Here is a 22,867-nt window from a genome sequence, read left to right as displayed (position 1 = left end):
CTAAGGCAGGAGGGATCTGCTTGAGCTGTCTGCACAGGCTTTTGTGAAAGGTTTCAATTTTCAGAAATCTGATGCCATAATTTTCATTTGGGTGTTTTCCACTGGTTACATGATAAGAAATTGTCAGCTTAGTGAAGCTTGGAAAACATTTTTCACAAAGCGGAGTCTTATTTTCTCTTAGACTAAAGCTAATTGTTTAATAGGAGTAAATAAGGACTTAGGCCAGGTTCTGAACCAGAAAGCACGGTATGAACCTTTTAAACTTACTGAACTACCAACTTTATATATATTTTTTCTTTTTTTAAAGTGGACGTTTATTTAGTGGAACACTAGCTGGAAATAAAATTTCAAGTTTTCTAAACCGAGTGAAAGTAGCACAGCAAAATATTTCTGAAACTGAACTTCAAATCAATGGTTTATTGATTCCCTGCCTCTTATTAACTTCAGGGGCTCTTTGGAAAGGGGTGCTTTGGCATCTTTGTGCAGGTGAAAAAGGCCAAACTTCTGTGAGGACTAAAGAAAGAGTGTGTCTGTCTTCCAGGTGCAGTACTTCTTCAAGATCCTGGATAACTAACAGTTCAGAAAGTATGGAAGCCGGACTGGGGCATTTGGACGAGAGTGATCACGCATGTGAGGAATGTGTTCATTCTTTTATTGTCCGTTGTTTTAACCTGACTGATACAAGATCAACAAGAGCACTGTACTCCTGGCAATTATTACATATGTTAGAACATGGATCTGCACTGTAGACAACATTTAACACCAGTCTATGGGGTACTGCATTGCTTTTTATAAAGTTCAAAATAAAGATTTATTTTCAAACAAGTGACTTTGGTTTATTTCATACATTACACTTTTTCTTGCAGAAAAAAATAAAATTGTACAACTGCATAAATATAAAATCCTTCCACCATGAAAATGGTTAAAACATTCATAAAGACACAGCACCAGCATGTGATGCCTCCAGAGAAAGAAAAAAAAAAAAAGAAAAGAAGAAAATGCACAAGCAAATGAGCCCTGCCCTTTGGCAGAGCGGTACAGGCCTGGGTCTCAGACAGCTTCAGAGCTCGCTGGAGGACAAGGCAAGAGAGGTCAAGATGGCGTTCTATGAAGCACAGCACAACCCTTCACCTTCTTGTGTTTTTCTGTAGTGTCATGTAAAATGTAAAGGGCAGTTCCCCATGACAGCCCACCCCCAGCCCCAGGGGAAAAAAATCAAGACTTAACATCACAGGAAAAGACTATGGAGTGTGTTAAAAACGCTCACTGATGGGCCATTATCCTTGAAAGAGCCAAACTGAGAAAAAAAAAGTACCATGCCAGTTTTATTCCCATTGAATATTTACACCTTGGACAGTAACCTTGCTCACATAAAGTAGAAAACAGATATGATAAAACATGGCTTGAAAAATGACCAGAGTATGCACCTACAGTACTGTACACTAAATAAAATACACAAGGCAGCAACACTCAGGGGCCAGAAACACTGCTACTACAGGTCAGTCACGGAATCATAATTTACAGTAAAAATGGGCACGTCCCAAGGCTCAATTTTTATTTTTCTTTTGTCATTTACAGTAGAATAAATATTTTGTTGCTATTGCTACACTTTAAATTTACATTCTAACCTATTAAATGCAGAAAGCTAGTGTAAAGCATATAGATTAAGTGTAGGTCCCATACGTATGACAGTTTGTTCAAGACTAGTAGGTTTTGTTTTGTATCTTTTTTAACTTATTAAATGGCTAGTGGGAAAGATTTGTGCTTGTGATCAGCTCTTAACTTCAATTTTTACATCAAAGCGTCCCTGAAAACGGTCTTTCTCACTGTACCCAATGTTCTCCCCATATGCCTTACACTCAATGCGAATCTCAGTGTCCAAGGTGAGGTTGGTGAACTGCACAGCCAACAGGGGCTGCAGGTACCTGGGCTGCAGGAGCTTGCCGTAGTAGGGATAATACTGCAGAGGAAAGCCAGCGTAGCCGCCCAGGCCAAAATACTCCACGTTCCCGATTTTATCCTTATCTTCGTCTCGCTAAAAACCAGAGTGAAAGGAGAGCTGAATGGTTCACGTCACGGATCTCCACTTTACAAATGAGATTCTCAACCCCACCAAACAGTGTGCAGACTTCTGCTAGAGGGAAACCAGCCATCCCCCCACACGTCTAGCTCAGACCTGGCTCAGAAGAATGGAACACAAAGCAGGAGAAGACACTGGTGGGGGGTCTGATGCTACAGAAAGAACGTATATTCAGTGTAATCCATAGGGCCCTTGAGAGACTGTCACAAAAGGAGCTACTCTCATTGTGCAAATGGGGAAACCAAGGTAAATACCAAGTAAGTAGTTCTCAAAGCCTGCACAGTCTCCTGGAAATGAGAGGTCAACAGTGAAAAATGTCCTGGCCTTGTCCCACCAATACTATCCCAGTGACACTGTCTCTCCAAAGGTGTATCTATATCTTTCTGATTTCTTACACTCGTTTCTTTTCTTGGTGCCAACATAAAACAAATTAAAAAATAATATGAAATTTTATTACTACTAATAAAAGGGAATTCCCTTTTATTCTAAATATCCTAAAATTCTATCTCTAAACAATTCATCAGGTATCTAGCCGGACAATGGGATGTATGTTACTTTAATCTTTAAAATTTTTTAAAGAGAAGCCCATACTACCAATTGTTAGGTGACACTATTCACTGAAGAAGAAAAAAATAAAAGATGGTCCCGCATTTTAAACAGAGAGAAGCACTTCTACATTCAGAAGAAAATTACTGAACACAGTGCCAGATTTCAGAAACGAAATGAGCGTGTTCACGTCACTCAGTACTGCCTTCAGTTTCGGTCAGAGCAGAAAACCGCTCATACAGAAGGGACAGTTCTGTACATCAGTAAGGAATTAATGACATGATGCTATTCTTTGTTGTGGAAGTTAAGTTCTCAATTCTATAAACCAGTATTCCAATGGACTAAATTCAGTTATCTGAATTTCTTATACCAATGGAGAAAAGCACACATGGTTTTATTCTTGTTGTACTTTTCTGTCCTTGTGGGAAGTTTACCCAGTATAATTACAACTCGAATTCCTGAGACTGACATTCAAAAAAAATGTTTCTTATTTCCTATATTAAAATGTTACCTCTTACCAGAAACAATCTCATCCACCCCTTCCCTGACCCATCCCCACCACCCTCGAGTGACCCACAAGTCCTTACTTTGCCAGTGCACTGAACAGGCAGCACATTTGGATTATACTTCATCACTGGGTAACTCTCCAGGGACTCGTTCTTGGGAGGCTAAAAATAAAACCCACTTTGGTCAGTAAGAATTTTTTTTTTAATTTCTAAAATATAAAACTGGTTTGCAGGTCAAATAAATATGCATTGTCACAATAAGTCAAGTGAAATAATAAAACACATCAGGATAGTAAAATGAATGACCCCTCCTGACCAATCTCGGAAAAGTCTCGAGTTTGTTGAAATGAAAGTGAACTAACTGCCCAAGTCCTGTGAGCCGAGGATCAGGCTGTAATGCAGCCAGTGCTGAATGGAACTTCAAGAGTGGCTGTCACTGGAGGACAGGGAAACATAAGAGCCAACCCAAAAACAATGCTCACGGTTTGCCAGGACATGGGAAAGGTGACTGACACTTGTTTTCACGCAGCCTGAGCTTTCCTCTGTGCCACAGAAAACAAGACCTCTGCAAGCAGGCTTTCCTTTTCCACGCTCATCCCCAGGGCTGGGGAGGCTGCCACCAAAGGAGTGCTCCCTACTAACTCGTTAACAAAGTCTGGTATGTCAAACAGCTGGAGAGCGCACTACCCTTCAACAAAGGGGTGCTGGGAAGGGGTGCAGCCTGATGGTGCTGCCACAGTGAACCTCTAGAGCTTCCAAGCTATATCCCTGGCCTGACTGCTCCTCAGGAAAGTGTGATGAGCACACTGCTGAAGACAGTCACCTGCTTGCTTCTAGTCTGATTAAAGTCAGACAGAATAGATGGTTCTGTACACCAGTAAGGAATCAACAACATGATGCTACTCTTTGTTGTGGAAGTTAAGAAAATGATGATCTAGATTAGAGTCTTTTGAAACTTCCTGCCAGCAATATATTTATCTTTAAAAAATGGGATAAAATGCTTATTGATCAAAGAAGATACCAGAATCTACTCTCAGAAGCTGAGGAAACAGGCACACCAAGTGAGATGCTGCAGTCCTGCCACCACTAACAAAGGTGATCCTAACAGCATCAGGGAAGGGCCCTGGAGGGAGTGATAAGTCAGGGGGCAATGTACGACCAAGCAGAGACCGGACATGCTGGGTACGACGGGGGTGGGGGGTGCTCCTCCCTGACAGGCACTCCAGCCAGGGGGACGGATCACAGCAAGCCCAGCTTTGCCTCTGCAAGCACCACTCGATGTCTTGAGGACTCTACAGAGATGAGCTGTGGTCACCTGTGGCCACACCACACCAATGCCTTTCATTGCTAACTAGCAATGATCCTAGAGCACTGCCTAGCAATGTGAACTATTATGGTCCCCACCACTCTTCTTCTGTCATATCTTTGTATAAGTGAAAAGAAGATCAAAATTCTGTGACAAAATACACTAATGCCTGCAGGAGCTTTGCCAGCCAGCCAGCCAGCCGCTCAGCCACGTCTATCTCTGGTGGCAATAAGAGAGCTTTGGTGGATCCTTCAGTTAATAAAACTTCTCATCTCCATGCTGATTTTCTTTTGAAAACATTATTCATGGGTAGCAAGCACTGTGGGAATAAACTAACAGCATTCATTAGGAGATTACTGAACAAAAGGGCAGATTTCAGAAATGAAATGAGCATGTTCACATCACTCAGTACTGCAGTCACTTCTGTCAGAGCTGGAAATGGGTCAAGTAGGCAACGCTCATGACAGGAGGGACACCTGCTAGAAACCACTTAGAAGTGAGAGGACAGCCCTGTTTCGATCATAATCTGGGGGAGAGAATAAAATAACTGACTTTATAAAAGCAGAGACGACACAAATAACTTTTTTCTTTCTTTTTAAAGAATTAATATATTAATATATTCTCACAAAATGGTGAGATAAACATTTATCAAATGTTTGTAAGTAATGTTTACCCATTACAGCTGCAGGAAGCCAACAGAATGGTTATAAAAGTCTGATTTAGGTGGGGTTTATTTGTTTTCTGCAATGAAGTCATCATTCAGGGAAAAAAAATCATTTTTTCATATTATGAAACAATAAATTTTTTGAAAACTCTTGTGGTTCCAGGAAGACCCAAACCAGAAATATGACTGTATATCCAAGAGATCTTTTAACTTAAAAAAAAAAAAAAAAGTGGAAAAAGATATTTTTAAGAGTTTTCATGTATAGAAGCTGTAATCGGGATACTTAGCAGAAATATTAAGAAAAGGGCTACAGGGCTCACTTCAAAATCTGGCTTTGCCACTCAATTTCTGTAACTAGAAAATGAGATTCACAGTTTCACTTCAGGAATTTCAGGGCAGATACAAAACTTTTTGGTGTTGCTCTATGATTAGGGTTTCAACTGAATATATTTTAAAACGCCCTTACTTTGGCTATCTTTTCACATCAATTAAGTCTTTACCTCAGTTCCATAATTTAAAATATCCCCACTTGCCTTTGGCTTGAAGCCCAGAACTCGGTTGAGCTTTATGATGATGCAGGGCTTGCCGTCTTTGTAGCCGTAAGTTTCATCCTCGAGTCCAGAGCAATTTCCCAGCCATTCAAGTCGGAATCTACAGACCTTTCGCTCTCCTCGTTCATGGTTATATTCTCCTCGTTCTTTGGGTTCGCTGGGAACACCTAAAAAACAAACATCATTTTGATATTATACCAGCAATTCCCTAAGCACCACGGAAAAAGGAGGAGAACCTTGTTCCTAGTCTCAATTTCCTGTTCTAAGGCGGTGCTCCTCTTCATATCATGCATAGCCAGTAGAGCAGAGATCTCCAGCAGCCTTCTCTCCTTTCACCAAGCCTAAGAAGATGTGCTACCACAGGTGAGAGCTGGCACTAGGCTCACTGCAAAGCCTCATGGCACCTGTGCTTGATGATCAGCCCCTATCTGGTCTCTGGCAGTATTTCCCTGCCTCTAAATCTAGGATTACGCAGCTATTTTAGAAGACAGAAAGGAAACCGGAGCATCCTTCACAAACAGTGTCGTTCATACAGGTCAACGTTGGTTTAGCTCAATAGCAGGGACGTTACAAGACAAAAGAATTGTCACTCATTTTTGGAACTGATAGTTTTCAGTCAGAATTTCCTAGTTTTGGGTCAGAATTATCCCTAATTAGCATGTTAAATAGTAAAAGGAAATAGCTCATCTCCTCATCCGTAGTGCTCAGCTGCCTAAGATGCATTTCACTACTGATCCCAAATAGGATCTATAAGTGTACCCTGACCACAGTCCCTCCTTCGTCCATCAGTGGGTCCTAACTCACTATACCAAACAGTCATGGTGGCCAGACAAGGCCCTGTGCTCTCTTCAGTAAGTAGGACTTTCGGGGAAGATTCGGAGAACACAACTACACCTCCGTGGACACAAGAATTAAAACTGTCATTGTCGTCTTTGGATCTCTATCATAAAAGGCAGTGGTGTCTAGGAGTAGGTTTAAAGAACATCTTTCAGATGCAGGAAATAGTAATATTTGAAGTTACACTGTCTCTTCCGTTGCAGCCTCCAGTTTAAAAAAAAGAAAAAAGCATCTTCCCAATATGGCAAGAGTTTAGTTTCTAATTATTTCAGAAGTATTCTTCAACCAGAAAGTAACGAATAGAAATGGGAAATTAGAATTAGTGAGAAAGAAAACCAACCACAAACATCTACAGTGAATCTACTTACTGCCACAGTCTTCAAAAATCATGTCGTCCTTCTGGGCCGCATCTTTGTACTTCTCCAGGAACCTCATCATGTTCAGCATGTAGGCCTCATAACTCTTGGGATCGTTAGGGCGAAAGGAAATTTCAGTCTTTTGGAGCTGAGGAATCTGTGTTAATCCTGGAGTCAGAAAGAGACAGGTTCCTCGTGAGAAGCCAAGGTAATGGAAAGCTGACTTTCCCTGAACATGTACACTTGCCACCCACACCTGGCTAAAAGCAGTGGGTTGAATTTTTGCCTCCCTGGGAAATTGCTTCTCTGGCACTTAAGATTAAGTACCTCAGTGTAATAATGAGTAATATCACATATCAAGCAACTTCCTGCCTGTTGCTCCACAGTAGGCACCATGTACACTTTATGAATGACAATACCAATTGCACCTAAAGGCTACGCAGTAGTTGGCTTGAGATCACAGCACGTGGGACCAGAATTCCAACCCAGGTGTGCAGTGCTCCAAAGCCTGCTTTTCCTCTAGGACCCTTGGGTGCACACTTTAGCTAGTAAGGTGTGAAACAAAGCTGTGAGCACCAAGGTCTTCTGTACATTCCAACTCCACATCGACACTGCTCCGCAGGCTCTTATGAGCTCACATGGATCTTTTAACCTGAACTGGGGTTTCTGGGGTATATGTGCAATTACCAACCCAGGTCTGAGCACATCAGTACCAGGCAAGGTAAAATTTGAAGTCTGTGTGCCTAGGATTTGCACACTCTGTGCCTCCCACCAAGCCTAGCAGGTCAGGAGAGCACCCACATCATTCCCCCAAATACTGGTGAAACACGCAGCCTCACAGGCACCACACCATGCCCGTCCATTCAAAGCACAAAATGTTTCAAGAATCTTTTAATGAACATGAATACGTCCTGAAGAATCCTAGTTTGCTGCTCTTAGAAACTCAAATCTACAAGTGGCAATAGAGACACAGATGTGAAGACAGTGGCATCATCAAAGTGGAGGTGGTGACTGCAGTAATTAAAACCTAGCAGCACCATCTGCAGGGCTTGAGAACCAGGCTTCAGCAGCCATGGCACCAAGTGGCTGTAATTTCTTTTTAGTGACTAAGGATGGCTCCGAATTTCACAAGTGGCTCCGTGGTGAGGGGGCTCTGTGAGCACACCTTTCCAAGGACACGACGTCCTAGGAGACTGGAAGAGCTGCAACTGAGAGAAGGATCTTGAGGGTGAAGATCTGGGCAGAAGAGAGCCCAAGGCCAAGACTTCAGAAGTGACATAAGAACCATGGCGAGAAGGATGAGGTGGGATCTGAAGAACATGGGAGAACAGCTATGATGGGGACGGAAGGGAGTCCCAGGGGAGGAGCAGCGTCTGCTCAGGAAAGCTCTTCTTTTTACAATGAAGAAGTTCACCACAATTGAACCTTTTGTTGGTATAGATCCTAAGCGACCTCTCTACATTAAATTAGGAAACTGCACTGTGATGCACAGTGCAAAGAACCGTGCACTTAGGATGACAGGTACCTGCAACAGTAAAGCCACCAGAGGGGTCCCCTACACCAATACAAAGCAGTGCAGCAAGCAGGCTCCCTGTGGAATGGGGAAGGCAGCTGGGGAGGGTCATTCCTGGCTTGAGTCAAGCTGACTCACCTGGGCCTGGGGGACCGGAACTCAGGAATGTGCAGTGTTCCTAGAATACCCTCAGGTCTAGAGAAAACAGACACACCTGAGAGGCTATGAAGAGACAGAGGCAAGTGCCTTGGCATCCGTCAGGCTGAAATGTCCTTCCACAAGACCTGTGTGCCAGGGCCAAGCATCACTGCAGACGCAGGAAGAGGAGGCAGCAATGGCCAGCCAGCGAGGTGACACGAAGGTAAGGTAAGGAGGCCCAAAGTCTGAACCAGAGGAGCTCCCTGGGGAGGGAGGGGGCAAGAACTGCAGCTGGCTCACAGAAGAAACAGTGTGACCAGTGACAAAGATGCACCCTGTGGCCCAGCAGCAGTGGCTGATGTAGCAAAAACCAAATTGCTTACAAAATGTAAGCAAGATCAGCATGAAATGTGGAGTGTCTCACTCAATAGATGCAAAGAGAGAGGGGGCCTGGAAGGCCCCACGAGAGTGAACGTGGGGGAACTGACTGCAAAGCCCTGTCCTGTCTCGGCCCCTTCCACTGCCCACCCAGGGGTCTGCCTCTCATGTGCTGGTTGCCTCTGTATTCTCTCTTTCAGGGGCCAAAGTGCCATTTCCTTGATATGTGTCTGAACAGTGAGGCTACTTCCCAGATTCTCCCACAGAAAAAAAAAGGACATGAAGCAGGTGGGATTGTGCAGGAGCTTCCCTCGCTCACCATGCCACGCCCAGGTCTCCACAATGAAGAGACCAGGTGACGTGTTAGACCCCAAAGTCAGCTCCCCTCAGTCAGTACGAGTATGTTTTTCAGGAGACTTAGAGCTGGGGTCTACACTGAGTTTGTGTTTACCCAGACACCTGTGCCAGCCTTTCCTATTAACAAGCACCTCTGTTAGCCATCACCTGAGGTCTGATTTGGGAAATGGTATTCTATGCAGTGACAGCACTGGCCCAGAGTGCTGCACAATTTGGCTCATATCTCCCTAGGAGAGGCAAATGGGAAATACAGAAAACACACAGTGGTCTCACACCGATTTATACCTGGAAGCTCAACTCCTTCTGTAAGCACAGCTCATGGCCCAGACGCATGGAGTCTGCATGTTACCACAGGAAAGAATGCAGACTGAGGCTGACTTGGAGAATCTTGACTGCACTCTCTACCGAGAAGCATCAAAAACTGACCAATCCAAAATACAGGGGCTGAAATGGTCAGTTAAGCACTGAGTCTTAGGACCCCTACAACCTGCCCAGCTGGTCAGATTGTAGGGGTATCTTGTCCTTTCCATTTTAAGTGATAGAAGTCTTTGGCAGAAGGAGCTAAGGAATGACAGCAAAGTCCCAGGAAGCTCAGCCAGGCTTACTCTCTGCTGTAAGGTCAAGGATTGTCCGGAGGGGTCTCAGAAGGTGGTGACCAACATAAGCCTTAGTGCTCGTCCTTTTAAGATACTCAACTTCTCATTCAAATGTTTCCAGAAAAGATGTACAAATAATTTGGGTTTAGGTCACACAGCTCCTGCAGCCACACGCTCACTAGGAACACGAGTACTACCTGCACACACAAGCAGTCAGGAGGCCAACCCAGCTCGGGGCCTTGCCTTGGCTCTTCTGCAGATCTGGTTTTTTTTTTTTTTTTTGGCCTCCTGTCTTTTCAGCTGTGTAGCATGGGATTTTCTCACCCTAGAAACTACCAGAAGTCAGTCCCCTGGACTATTCTGACCTGGACAGTCTCAATTAGGAGACTTCTCTGATGAGATCTCCAAACCCTGAGGGAAATTCCTCTTCTTAAAAGCAATTTCTCTAAAGCAATCAGATACTCGTAAGAGCAGGTAAAGGACTTTTGAAATGATCCAAACCTGCCAAATCATTTACTCCACTTTTATCAGACCACTGACAAGAAATAGAAAGAAACAGGACTGGACTTGGCAACTTTATTATTTGCAGTCCACATTCAAATTCCCCAGCTGTAATGCTTCCCAAGGACGCACAAGTCCCACCTATGGACTGGAATTCTCACTTGTTGTCTTCGCACTGGATGGGATACTTTAGGCCTCTCCCTTCTCCATTGCTCGTTCCTTAAAGATATAGTAATATTGAGAACAATGATGACCTTTGTTTGCAGTTAACTCGCAGAAGCCAGAGATAGCAGAACCCCCAATCACTGGCTTGTAGTTTCAAATTATAGCCCAGAAGACAGACGTGTAAGCCTTTGCTTCCCCCGTACCTGAACTCGAGTTTACCAGTTAACGTTAAACTGGCTGAGCTCTTCACGCTGCACCACTCTGGACCATAGGAGCATTTGCCTTCAGCTACACACCACTGTTTAATCAAGTCCCCTGAAAGGACTGAAATAGTAATGTGAGTGGGTGAAACTTTAATATTTGGTTCTCAATGAGTAGTTCAACTTTGCAAAAGATATGGATTTTTTAAAAAACAGCCCTGCAGCTCCATACTTTCTTTTTGGAGATATACACCAGAGTCACTTCCATACCCCGCCCAGGCACCAAGTCTGCCCATCTCATGCGAAACAAAGAAGGAATGCATTCCTCACCAATGTTCTAGTGGGTGTCCCCAGCAAACGGAGACAAATGAGGGGGAGAGGGGGAAAGGCAGCCAGGTGCTGTGCCACACCCCTTGAACCCCAGTGGCTTAGGAGGCTGAGGCAGGAGTTTCAAAAATTTGACACCAGCACTGGTGACTTAGCAACCAGGCTGGGGACGCAGCTCAGTGGTAGAGTACCCCTGGGTTCAATCCCAGTGCCACAGAGGGAGACACAAAAGAGGTTTTCCATTAAGAAGTATTTTGTTTCCAGTTAAGTTTATAATGTGGCAAGGTTATAATTTCTCTACTTGTGAGTCTGAAGTATTTAAACTAGAATGTAGCCATTTTAACCTTGTAGCAGTTAGCTCAAACAAATCCCAAAGCACAGCTGCTGGTAACTGTCACTTAATACATCTGATGAATCACTAGCCAAGTACTCTAAATAGGTATCATTTTCCACAGAAACCTCCAAGAGGCTACCGTATGACTAAGCGGGCCCAGGAAGCAGAGAGATGCTTTTAAATGTAACCACACATACAATGCATCCTTATCACAGTCTCCTATGCATTCCAAGTTGGAAAGTGATTTCCAACTAAAAAAAACAACTGTGGGGTGCTGTGTGACTTTACACACCCAGCCTTAAATGGCAGCACTCAGTAGGAACTAAGATATTTCTAGATTGTTTCTTATTTTTATTTCACATTATAGCAGTCTGGTCCTAGTTCAGTTTACCTAACAGAATACAAAGGGCACAGGAAAAAGGCCACTCGGTGTTCTCCTCGGTGTTCTCTGGAAACTAGTTGACTTTGACTCTCCTTGGGCCTCAGGGTCAGCCCATGACTCAGGGTGGGGTCAGCCAGGAATAAGCCTTCTGCCTGCAGACAGGGGTATTTCTAAGCTCCTCCTAGACACCCAGTCTTCTGTAAGGTCCCGGATGAACAGCTCAGTTGCTCCCTACGGTCTACTGAGGTGTTCAACAGCCCCGGGTGGGCAGAAATCTTTCCTCTGCCTAAGCCAAATGCTACACATTGGCTGAAGGCCTTCTCCAATCAAGAATTACCCTTTATCACCAGTCTTTTCCCTTCAGTTGTATATTAATTTTTTAGGCAAACAGAGAAAAAAGTATTTAGTTGGAATGATTTTTAAAAGCAGATACAATTCCACAGGAGCATTATGTCTGACATTGTGTACAGCTCATATTTGTGACTGTTCCCAGGACAAGAAAGAGAAAAAAGGACAAACCCTAGCATTTTATACTAATGATGCTTTTTTGTTCAAGGTCAAAGAACAAGAACACATGGTATATTTGACTTGTCTAAATATAAAACATAATACTAAGTAACTAACATCCTGAAGGACACTGCATTATGTATGTGACATCTGGTGAGGCCTATCCAGGCATGTGTGTGGGAAAAGACATGCTTTCCTGTTTGAAGCCACTGGATAATACATCCAGTTCATTTCCCAGCTTCTCTCCAGTCTGTCAGCTTTGAGTGAGCCCACAGTCCTCAGTTCCTAGGGCCGACCACTGAACCAACTGTCCCACCTAAAGGTCTGAGGCCAACACTCTTCCACTACCACCTTCCACGCTGCAGCCCTGCTTGGATTAGTGCCATCAAAAATCCCTAAGTGAAGCTTCAGGCTCCAGCGCTGTCTTCTGCCAGCACTCACCCCCAAGGGCTGGTACCTGGTCCTACTTGTCAGCGGTCTCGGCTGTACTTACTCATCTTCAAATGAGTTCAGAGGGGGACCCATTTTTCTGCAACTTAGATTAATCATTAGGCTTCTGCACACCCAAGAGTTGACTTACAAGCTGTATCCTTAGCTTTAGAAAGAAATAACTACATGAGTAGGTTAGTTGTCAAAGGTAGAGTTCCCGGCCGTGAGCCTTTTACCAAACCACAGGCTGGGTAGTAACTTCTAGAAACCATCATCAAAGCCACCTCATCCAATCTCCAGGGACAGGCTGCAGGATCATGTGGGGGCAGGAAGGGAGGAGAGGGAAAGCAAGAGCAGTTGATCTGCATATGTATTAGAGGAGAGATTATAAACCAACAGATTCTAGTTAGAGCAGGAAAAAAAAAAGAAGAGGAGTAGAAAAACACCTTATCACACTCTGAAATAACAATTCCTTCAAAGTCTAAGGAAACCAAATAGTTCTAATTTCCCCTTGGAAATCTTAGGTGAGAGAAATAATACAGTGTGATGTAGCTTGAAAACAAAAAATAAGTTTTTCTGAGACTGACATAATGACGTCTCAGGAATTCTACTTAAGCATGCTAAGATTTCACTGTGACGGCTTCTACCCTAATGGCTTTTCAGATTAGATGTCTTCCTTTCACAAACAAGATGAAATCGACACTGCTGATAGTGCACCGACACTGCTGATAGTGCACCGTGGTCTGCAGGTCTGCATCCTCCCTCCTCTCCTGCCCCATTCTGATACCAACAAGCCAAGAATATGACTCTTGCAAAAGGAGTTCTGTCAGCAGGGAGCCATCTTTTTTTTTTTTTCCTTTTTTTTTTTTTATTGGTTGTTCAAAACATTACAGAGCTCAAGACATATCATCTTTCATACATTCGACTCAATTGGGTTTTGAACTCCCCAAATACATAATACAGACTCACTTCTGTTACATACTCACATTTTTACATAATGGCATATTAGTGACTGTTGTATTCTGCCACCTTTCCTATCCCCTACTATCCCCCCTCCCCTCCCCTCCCCTCCCAACATCCCTCTCTACCTCCTCTGCTGTTGTTCAATTCTTTATAAAGAACAAAACAAAAGGTCACCCACAACCTGAAGAGGAAGAACAGGAGGGTACATTCACACCTACTCCAGGAAGCAAGCCACCTGGGAACCTCCCTGTACCCAGGATTGTCACATAGTGACCTTCAGTTCATTGCGCAGTAGCAAAGCCAAGTGACCTTGGTGGGGGAAGGGCAGTAGTGGGTAGGAAGGAGAGACCTTTCTATTAAACCAGCTTTAGGAGTAGCAGGGCCAGCAGAGTCAACAGGACAGGGCTTGGTGCGCGTGAGTGTGTGGGTGAAACTGGGTGTCTGTGCACGTGTGTGCTCAGCCTTCTCTGCACAGCTAAGAAGAGCACCCATCCCCAGACCCAAATGCATTAACAGACTGAGGGAGACGCTGCGATCACTATGGCAGGGCACTCCTGAGCGATCCACCTGTGGACGGGAAGGTGGCAGCTGTGCAGGTGTCGGTGGGTAAAAGAAGGCTACAGAGCCACTGCAAAGTCAGATTCTCTCCAATCCTTTAAAAATGATTTTTATATACATTTTTTTTCTTTTTTTTGGTACTGGGAATTGAACTGGGGCACTCAACCACTGAGCCACATTGCCAGCCCTTTTTATTTTATGAGACAGGGCCTCACTAAATTGCTGAAGCTGGTTTTGAACTTGTCACGTGCTTGCCTCCAGAGTCACCGGGATTTAAGGCGTGTGCCACCATGCCCAGCTAAAACGTGTTTCTTAATCCAGCGCCTTCCAAACTCCTTAGAGAAAGCTAAGGTTTTACTGACTCCCTGAAAATTTAAGTGAGCAAAGAAATCCCTGCCATATCACAACTCCTGAGAAAAGCAGCCATCACAGCCACACGTACCTTGACACCAGTAAGTGTACCTCCATAAATTACTAGTTGCCTTACATATATCACCTCATTATTCACACATGGTATTGCTCCCATTTTACAGATGAGAAAACTGAGGCTTACTGAGCTAGAAAGTATTTGAGTGGTGGGGATATCTGGCTCCAACTGCTGTTCCTTCTTAGGTCACAGTGACCATGGACCTATGTGCAATGGGGCTTAGGATTTCAGGAGGCTGCTTTGGTATTTAGGATAAGCAAAGTGAACTTACCAATCATCAACCATTTTTGAGCTACAAAAATAGCAACATAGTATGTCTCAACATCTCAGCTGAGACTATAGCCTTATGCCTTCCAGGGGGAGTATGCAGTTCTGTTCAATATCCCACATTGGTGAGACCTTTAAGGAATGTCACAAGCATTAACAGCCATCATTGCTTAGGGCCAAGAAACTGGATAGGTTACCCATTTTTCCTGAAACTTCACTTGCATTTTGTAGTGTAGTCTTTTCTCTGTGATTTGCATGTTTGGCCTATCATTGTGTCCAGTGTTACAGACTCAGAGACCCACCAGCACTGCACAATTGTCGCTGCTTAATTTGGCCACCACCACACATGCTATTTGGAAGAGATCTAATTACAAGGTATCCCAGTGTGGAGAGGGCACTCGACACCCAGTTGGGACAAGTCTGTTTTCATGCCTCACATTCAGCAGATAACAGCATTAGCTCATCCTTGAAGCCTTTCCCACTTCCTAGGTACATCTGACTTAAGAGTTTTCTCTCTTTAACCATTACAAAAATGGAGGTTTAGAGACATGAAATTGAAGCCAAAAAAATTGTCAGGATATTCTTCCACATATTTGTTCAGTCTACACATTTAAGGAATTGCTGTCACCTCTCCAAAATACAAATTTTTAAAATCTTTTCTGAATGGTACCAAGAGGAGACTCCAATAAGAGTCCCTTAGACATGCAGGGCCTTCAGTGACCCTTCAAAGGCGGCCAGTGCTCCACAGCCCTCCTTGAAGGTTACCATTATTTTCAAATAAATGTCACGTCCCTTGTAGAGATACAGGAAAACCCCACAGGGCAAGTGGGCAGGAGAACTTGGTCTAGACTCTCCTGATAAGGACATGGGTAAGGAAAAGGAGAGAGAAATAAGTTACTAAGACAAAGAACAGGAGACAACAGGGGAAATGGAGACCCAAGACTTTCCTGGGACTCAGACCAAAGGACAAGAACACATATTTCCCAGATGAGCAACCAACACTGCTTTGGAGAAGTGAGAGTTTGTCAGTGCATCCAACTGCTGTAGGCACACTAAATATAGGTACCAGGAACATGTCTTTTAGGCGGGGTGCTGGAAGGAAGAGGGAGGCAGGCAGGGAGACAGCAGGCTGGAAGAGACTGAGCACCTCACATGGTTAAGTCAAGGTCATTTGCAAATCCTTACAAGGTCAGATGTTCTGGCTATTTGTTTTCGAAGGTGAAATTTCCTTTTTTAGCAAAGAGCATGGAGAAAACTGTTTATCAAAGACTCCAAAATCTATATAGTCAAGAAATTTTTTTTTAAATCTGGGAAATAAAAGAAACTGCTTGGTTTTGTGGTCATCTTTGACTTCAAGTTCAAGAATGATTATAAAATAGCATCATTGTGATTGAAGAATAAATAGCCTGTAAGGAGCAAAACCACAATAAAAGATGTACACAAATTTATGTCACTAATGCCATTGTAAGAATTCTAACAGAAGAGGGCATGAAGAGGCACCGTGCTTTGCTAGCACAGACGCCCTGTGAACCATGTCTATTTAAGACCTGCAGTTTCTCTGCACATTGGAAAGTCTGCTTGAGCCCTTCCTAGAGGCACGCCTGTGACAGGTTAAGCGTTGTACAGACTCACCTAACGTGCTTTTCTTTTCCATCTCCCACCTAGCTTCATCTGGAAACACTCAAGGCTTTCTACAAAGCGGGGGACCATATGACTTAGCACCATAGGACAACATGTGCCACCACCACATTCCGAAGGTCTTCTTTCCCACACCAGGGAGGTGGACTGACAAGCCTGCGATGGGCAGCAGCACCTGATCTGGGCAGCTCAGTGCCATGCAGACAGCCTCAAGATTGTCACCTACGTCGAGTGTTAGTAAGCCCTTGCCCGGGGAAAACAAGGACAACAAGTCTTCACCACCTCCCAGAACAATCTCAAGGTCATTTATATGCGAGAACCCGGAAGTTGTACAATGCCAATGCCGCTTCTCTCTCTAGGTCCTGGGGATAGTGAGTTTTTGAAAGAGCGACACCGTAAATTCATGTTTACTGCTGCTTGCTGCCTTGTCCTGTCAGCCTCTGGCGTGGAGGTAGTGGGCCATCTATGGTGTGCAGTGACTGGTGTGGACACAGCTCAGCCTTACTAGCAGCACCCAGATTACACCAGGGGACTCATGTGACAGTCTGCAGTTTCTGTTACAATCTTTTGTTCACTTAAGCTGTTAGAGCTAATGGAGACAGTTAATTAAACTACAAAAAGGGTCCACAAAGCCAGTAAATAAAGCTCATTAAACAAGTAGGCATAAATATTAAGAAGTGAAAATGACTTTCCTCAAGGTCAAACTGAAGTCAGTAGCAGGACAGACTGGACCCCTGAAGTCACTGCTCTTCCCTGTGAGTAGATGACCCATTTCAGGGCTTCAAATCATCCCTAAAATAAGTTAGCTTTTTAAAACAGGAGCTGAAGTGCTTTTTCTAAAGGCTTTATCAGAATCATAGCCCCTCAAGAAAGAAAAAAGCATGTGTTAGAGCTGGGAAGGCCCCAATAGGACCCCACTAACCAAGCCCTTGAGGGTCAGGCATGGGGAGACAGGCCCTTCAGGCGACTTGCGCATGGCGGCACAGGACTGGCCAGAGGCAGGCTGGGTGCCGAACGACTCTTCACCCTCACGCCTGGGCTATGGAAAGACATCGCCACCCCCGCAGCCCCGCCTGCACTGCGGGCAGGCAATCTGTCTGCAGCAGAGAGGAGATCCTGTTTTTTTCTTTCCAGGCCTGGTGGAACAGTGTCTTACAGAATAATGTTCAAAGGGTTTTTAAAAAAAAAAACAGATCCTAGTTGTGGGGGTTTACCTGGTGGGGCCACCCGGTCCTGGTACGTGGGCTTAAATTCACTGATGGTGAGCAGCATCACTTGGATGGTTCCAATGAAGATGCCGGCCAGGCAGCCATAGAATATCACGTAGAACAGAAGGATCTTAACTGCAGGGAGAACAGAGGGACACAAAAGGCTGTGATGGAGTCATGGCTCAGAACCAAAGCCTAACGCTCCTGGATGAGAGCAGCTTCCTTCCCGGCTCCCCTCCAGCCTGCTTCTCCAAAGCTGCCTTTCCCAACACTGGTGGAAGAGGAAGCTTATTCTCTGTTTAGAGGTTTTGGAGGTAGAGGAATGCTCAATTACAACCAAGATTCTGATGGGAAGTAATTTCATTCCCAAAGGAAAAAATATCATGAAGATCACCAATAAAAATCTAGCACTAAATTTGCATGCTTATGCAATGCATTTAAAATATGACAGTATGCTCCCGTGGAGACACACTTTCTTTCCTTACTTATCCCTTGACACTGAACATGACAATCCAGGCTCTTGCTCTTCCGAACACTCAACACCTGAATATGCTGCAAGGAGGCTGAGCCAGCAATGCTCTCCTCTTCACTGCCTCTCCACCTTTGGTGTGTGTCACTGACTGAACACATGGTCTTTCTTTGAGGGGGACAAGACAAGGGAAAAAAGCAAACAATGGGAATCCTACAGTAAAAACGGCCAGCACATTTTTATTTCATCTTCTGACACCAGAGCAATGACTGACTCGAAGAGCTCCATTTTCTTTTTCTCATAGTTAACGGGATACCAGAAGGAAGGCTGAACTCGCTGCCAAAGAAGAAAAAGGGGAAAAAAATAAAACCACATGAAGCCCACAGATGAGAACAAGGCTATCAGTTACTGGTTTACAAGGATTATCTCCCCGATTAGCCGCATGGTAACAGGCTGTACCGGGCATCGCAGGGCAGTCCTTTGCCAGCCAACCACTCCATGCGAATGCAGCAGTGAGAACAAACGCACTGCAAGATTATCAAGTCAGAGACATGCCTGACAGAGTCGCCCCGGCTACTTCTAACAAGGTCCAGATCTCATGCATAACATGGAGGGTCCTTGGGAACAAAACACAGAACAAAAGTGTTATTGAGAACAAGTGCACAGGGTGGGAGGGGCCGGGGGAGGGGACACGGAGGGTGGGAATCAGCCATGTGGCCCTCTCCATGCATTTAAAACTTTCCCATCATGAAAAAGTCCAGGCAATCCCACTACAGAGCTATTAAAGCAAGGAAAACACACACAAAACCAAGCGGAAACATTTATTCATAACCTTTCTCTCCTCTTCCAAAAAAAAAAAGAACAAGAAAACTAGGAAAAGACACAGCATAGACAAGGAAGAGGGCAGAGGCTGCATAAGGCAGAACCACAGCCGCCTGTGGCGCCCTCCCTCCCAGCAGGACAAGGGTTAAGCGCTGCCTTCTGTATCCAAGCAGTAGTAGGCAAATGGCAAGGCTGTGACGTCAAGAGATCTGGAAAAATTTTCCAGTGAATGCCCCTAAGAGGTGCAAGAGTTGGTCAGTCAGCCAGAGCTCCCAGCTTGCTTCAGATTCTTCCCCATTTCACTACCCTCGAAATCCCACCTTGAATTCCTTAGCTCAATCATATCTGCCTCTTCTGACTGCTCATCCCTGCTTCCAGATCCCCCCCCGCCCGCCCCTTCCGACACAGAGCAAAGTATGTGCCCCAGGTTACAATTTAAAATACAAATAGAGCCACTCAGAGGGCACACTGATCCAACTCATTCTGCTCACAGGACACTTCAAGAGAAGTGTGGAACTGTCCTCTTTCTGCTCCGAGATGTTACTTAGCAAAACCTGCTTAGTTACTGCTCTAAGGCCACTTGGTTAGAGGGGAGCATGTGGGCCCGGCAGGGTCTATGCCATGAGCTCACCCAGACACAGGTCATCAGGGGACTGCTAAAAAAAAAAAAAAAAAAAAGGTTTGCTAAGCCCTGCCAACCAGCTGGGGTGCTGGGGTGGCACCGTGGGGTTAAGGGATACAGGTATTTTTCCCTTTTAAGCAATTTGCTTTTCTTTTTTAAAGAACAAGTAATAATAGAGGATTTTAGTTAGGGGAAAAAAACTGTATCCCTCAAAAAGTTACAGGCAGATGAAAAAAAAGGCACAGGACCAGTTCTACAAATAAAAACCCACTAATGCCTCCATTAACCCAGCTAAAAGGTGGAAAGCACAAGGTGATTTGCATGCTGTGATTTCTCCAGCAGGTGACAGGCTCGAGTCTCCTGCGTCCATCTTGGTGAAAATCTACCTATAAGCAAAACTGAGCCAAGGGCATCCTGCCCTCATCCCAAGGGCATCCATGTTGGGCCCGGAGCTGGAAAGGGGCATTTTCTCTGCACAAGACTGCAATTGCTGTCACTTTCCCTGCCTAACAGAGGCTCTGTCCTTTCTTATAGTGCAAGAAAAGAGCTAACCTTTTTGCAAAACAAAAATTAGACTTTTAGCCCAGCACCTGCACCTTGGGAAGGAAAGACAAGACGTGACTGTCTGCATTCACACATCAGTGTACTCACACCTTGCTGGGTGGATTATCAAGACACAAATATTCTCTCTCTCTCTCTCTCTCTCTCTCTCTCTCACACACACACACACACACACACACACACACACACACACTCTCTCTCTCTCTCATTCTCTCTTTCTCTCCTCTCCCCCCCTCCCCCCCTCCCCCCCCCCCCCCCTCTCTCTCTCTCTCTCTCTCTCTCTCTCTCTCTCTCTCTCTCTCTCTCTCTCTCGGTGGTGCTACCATATTAAATGTCAGCTTAAAGAACTAGCTATTCCATACTGCCTTACCCTCTAAAGCAAATATTATTCTAAGAAGCATGGAAAAATATATTTATGAAGAAGAAAATATACTAAAGGGCAAATTTCACAATATGCCTGGAGTCAGTGCAGCCCCTGGCCCTGTGATGGACAGCCGGTTAGACTACCAGAGAGGCTGCAGTTAGCCTGGGGAGGAGACCGCCCTCCGCAGTGCACCTCCCAGGCCTCAAGTTGCCAGGAGTTGCTAGGAGATGACCCTGGCTGGGAGCTGTTCACCCTAACACACTGCATGGTTCTTCAGGATTTCCCTTCCACATTAAAAAAAAAAAAAAACACACATTTATGCCTGAGACACTACGACGATAAGCCCAGTGAAGAACAGTCTCCACAAAATAAAATATAAAAGGAAATAAGAAGCCATTACTTCAGTGAGCTGCATTTTGTATGGCTCAGGAACACCTGTGCTTCCCTGTTCTTCAGAATGAGGTTTCACCTTGACTAACCTTGAAGTATGATGCATTTTTAACCCTTTACTTTCAGTCAAGGCAGACTCACTGAAGGCTGTATTCTTTTTTCTTTACAAAAATTATATACTCCAGATTCTTCCATTTCAAAATGTCAGCCAAGTACTATTTCCCTGACTCATTCTCCTGCAGATTCCCACAGATCCTCCCGAACGAGCACTGCAACAGCCCCTTTCAGGGCTGCCTTAGTGACTGCAGTGGTGTGCAGAGGTGTTTGTGGTGGTGATGATGATGATGATGAAGACACCAGAGAAGGAAAAGGGGGCAGTGATGCTGCAGGGGGGGGGGGGTCCTTCCCTCCCTCCCTTCTGCAGTCACGACTCATACACGTACCTACAACTCTGCCCTTCAAAATGACCTTTCTAAAAAATTGACAGCCTTTGGGTGCAGAGAGGCAAAAACAATTAAGGTATCTAATTTTCAATGGCTGGGGGAGGGGGTCCATCCAATGAAGCAACAGGCTGCACAAAATCCTGTAAGATGAGCTGTTTCTCCATTTGTGCCATGCATTTCTTACATTGACCCTTTACTGTAACCAAACCCAAGCTGCTGGTCTGCATCTGTCTGTACAGTCCTTAAAAATCCCAGACTTTGCTATCTTTCCAGTCAAGGCTTAGACGCTCCTGACATGCAGATTACTGGGCCATTTCTGGCCTGTGATGACTCTGGGAGAGGTCACAGGGGAAAACCAGGGCTATGATCATGAAATACTGCAGTATGGATGGATTCTTCTTCCCCTCTCCATTCCCCTTCTTCCTAAGCATATATTTGGTCTAGAAAAAAAGGATGCTACAACATACAACTTCACCTGCATTAGATGCGATTACATCATGATTTTCCTCTCAAGCCCAAATCTCGTTTTCTTAAGGACTTGGGCTATGGCTCCGGAGAGAGGCATAGCCAGTCTCCCAGAGCCTGACCATTCCCAGGAGGGAATGGCTCAAGCGATATCGGTAAGATGCACTGCAAATTACCAAGACAAGATCGCAACATGTACATGTAACCCTCTGCCTAGTCGGGACTCCGCATTTCTCACAGGATGACAAGCCCAGGCTGGCGTGATGAGAGGAGCACCTCCTACACGATGCCTCTCCACCCTGGTCATCACGGTGGGTGCGGAACTGTCCGCAGGGCCTGCGCAGGGGACGCGACGCCCAGGAAAGACAAGGAGCTGAGGACGCGAGCTACAGACCCCGTACTTACACCAACTGCCACCGGTCCTGCCCAGAAACTCCTTCTTCTCCGAGTTCCAGATGAATTTCTTCCAGCTGCCCTCTTCCTTGGCTTTTCCGCGGGCCATGGTGGCGGGTCAGCCGCGCCGGGAGGCTGCGGATGGGTGACTGCGGCGTGCGCCCTGGTGTCCGCTCCGGCTGCCGCTCGGCGACCGGGCCCGGCTCTCCGCAGGCTCGACGCGCCGCTGCCGCTGCGGCTTTCTGAGTGCTAGACGCGCGGTGGAGGAGCGGAGGCAGGAGCGGGAGGAGGGGAGGCGGCGGGGGCGGAGGAGGAGGGTGGGACGCGCGGCTGGGCGGCTCCGAGCCCGCACCTATGGGGGGCGCGCACCGCTCGCCGGCTCTCCGGTCCGCCACACACTCCTCTCGCCCTTGGGGGCGCAGGGACTTCACGAACCCGGTTGCCGCTCCCTCTGCCACTGGGGACGAGAGGGACCCCCGCCTCCTGTGACCTCTGCAGAGACAGTCAGGGGCAGGCGGAAGCCAATGGAAAGGGCGCACCAGCGGACTGCGGGACCGGCAGTAGCGCGCCGGCCACGAGCCGAGAAATTGGCTGCGGCGCACGC

The 22,867-nt window shown here is 45.5% G+C and overlaps 2 protein-coding genes across 2 annotated transcripts in view; one reads left to right on the top strand and one right to left on the bottom strand.

The window, feature by feature from the left end:
• The window catches only part of Nme7 (NME/NM23 family member 7), a 165,751-nt gene extending 164,926 nt beyond the window's left edge, over window positions 1-825 (top strand). The window contains exon 12 of the mRNA XM_078022274.1: window positions 542-825. Within this exon, the coding sequence (XP_077878400.1) occupies window positions 542-574 (33 nt within the window). The 3' untranslated portion in view covers window positions 575-825. The remainder of the gene's footprint in view (window positions 1-541) is intronic.
• On the bottom strand, window positions 636-22,836 carry Atp1b1 (ATPase Na+/K+ transporting subunit beta 1). The gene is made up of 6 exons (XM_005319836.5): window positions 22,276-22,836; window positions 17,741-17,869; window positions 6,859-7,014; window positions 5,636-5,820; window positions 3,214-3,294; window positions 636-2,035 (listed from the first exon to the last, which is right to left on the bottom strand). Exons 1-6 carry the CDS (start codon window positions 22,370-22,372, stop codon window positions 1,772-1,774), a joined length of 912 nt encoding a protein of 303 aa, XP_005319893.1. The 5' UTR covers window positions 22,373-22,836; the 3' UTR covers window positions 636-1,771.
• Window positions 22,837-22,867: the final 31 nt, after the last annotated feature.

The sequence above is a fragment of the Ictidomys tridecemlineatus genome, chromosome 10, assembly GCF_052094955.1.
Source record: "Ictidomys tridecemlineatus isolate mIctTri1 chromosome 10, mIctTri1.hap1, whole genome shotgun sequence".
NCBI classification, from domain to species: domain Eukaryota; kingdom Metazoa; phylum Chordata; class Mammalia; order Rodentia; family Sciuridae; genus Ictidomys; species Ictidomys tridecemlineatus.
This window is presented reverse-complemented; position numbering and strand designations above follow the sequence as displayed.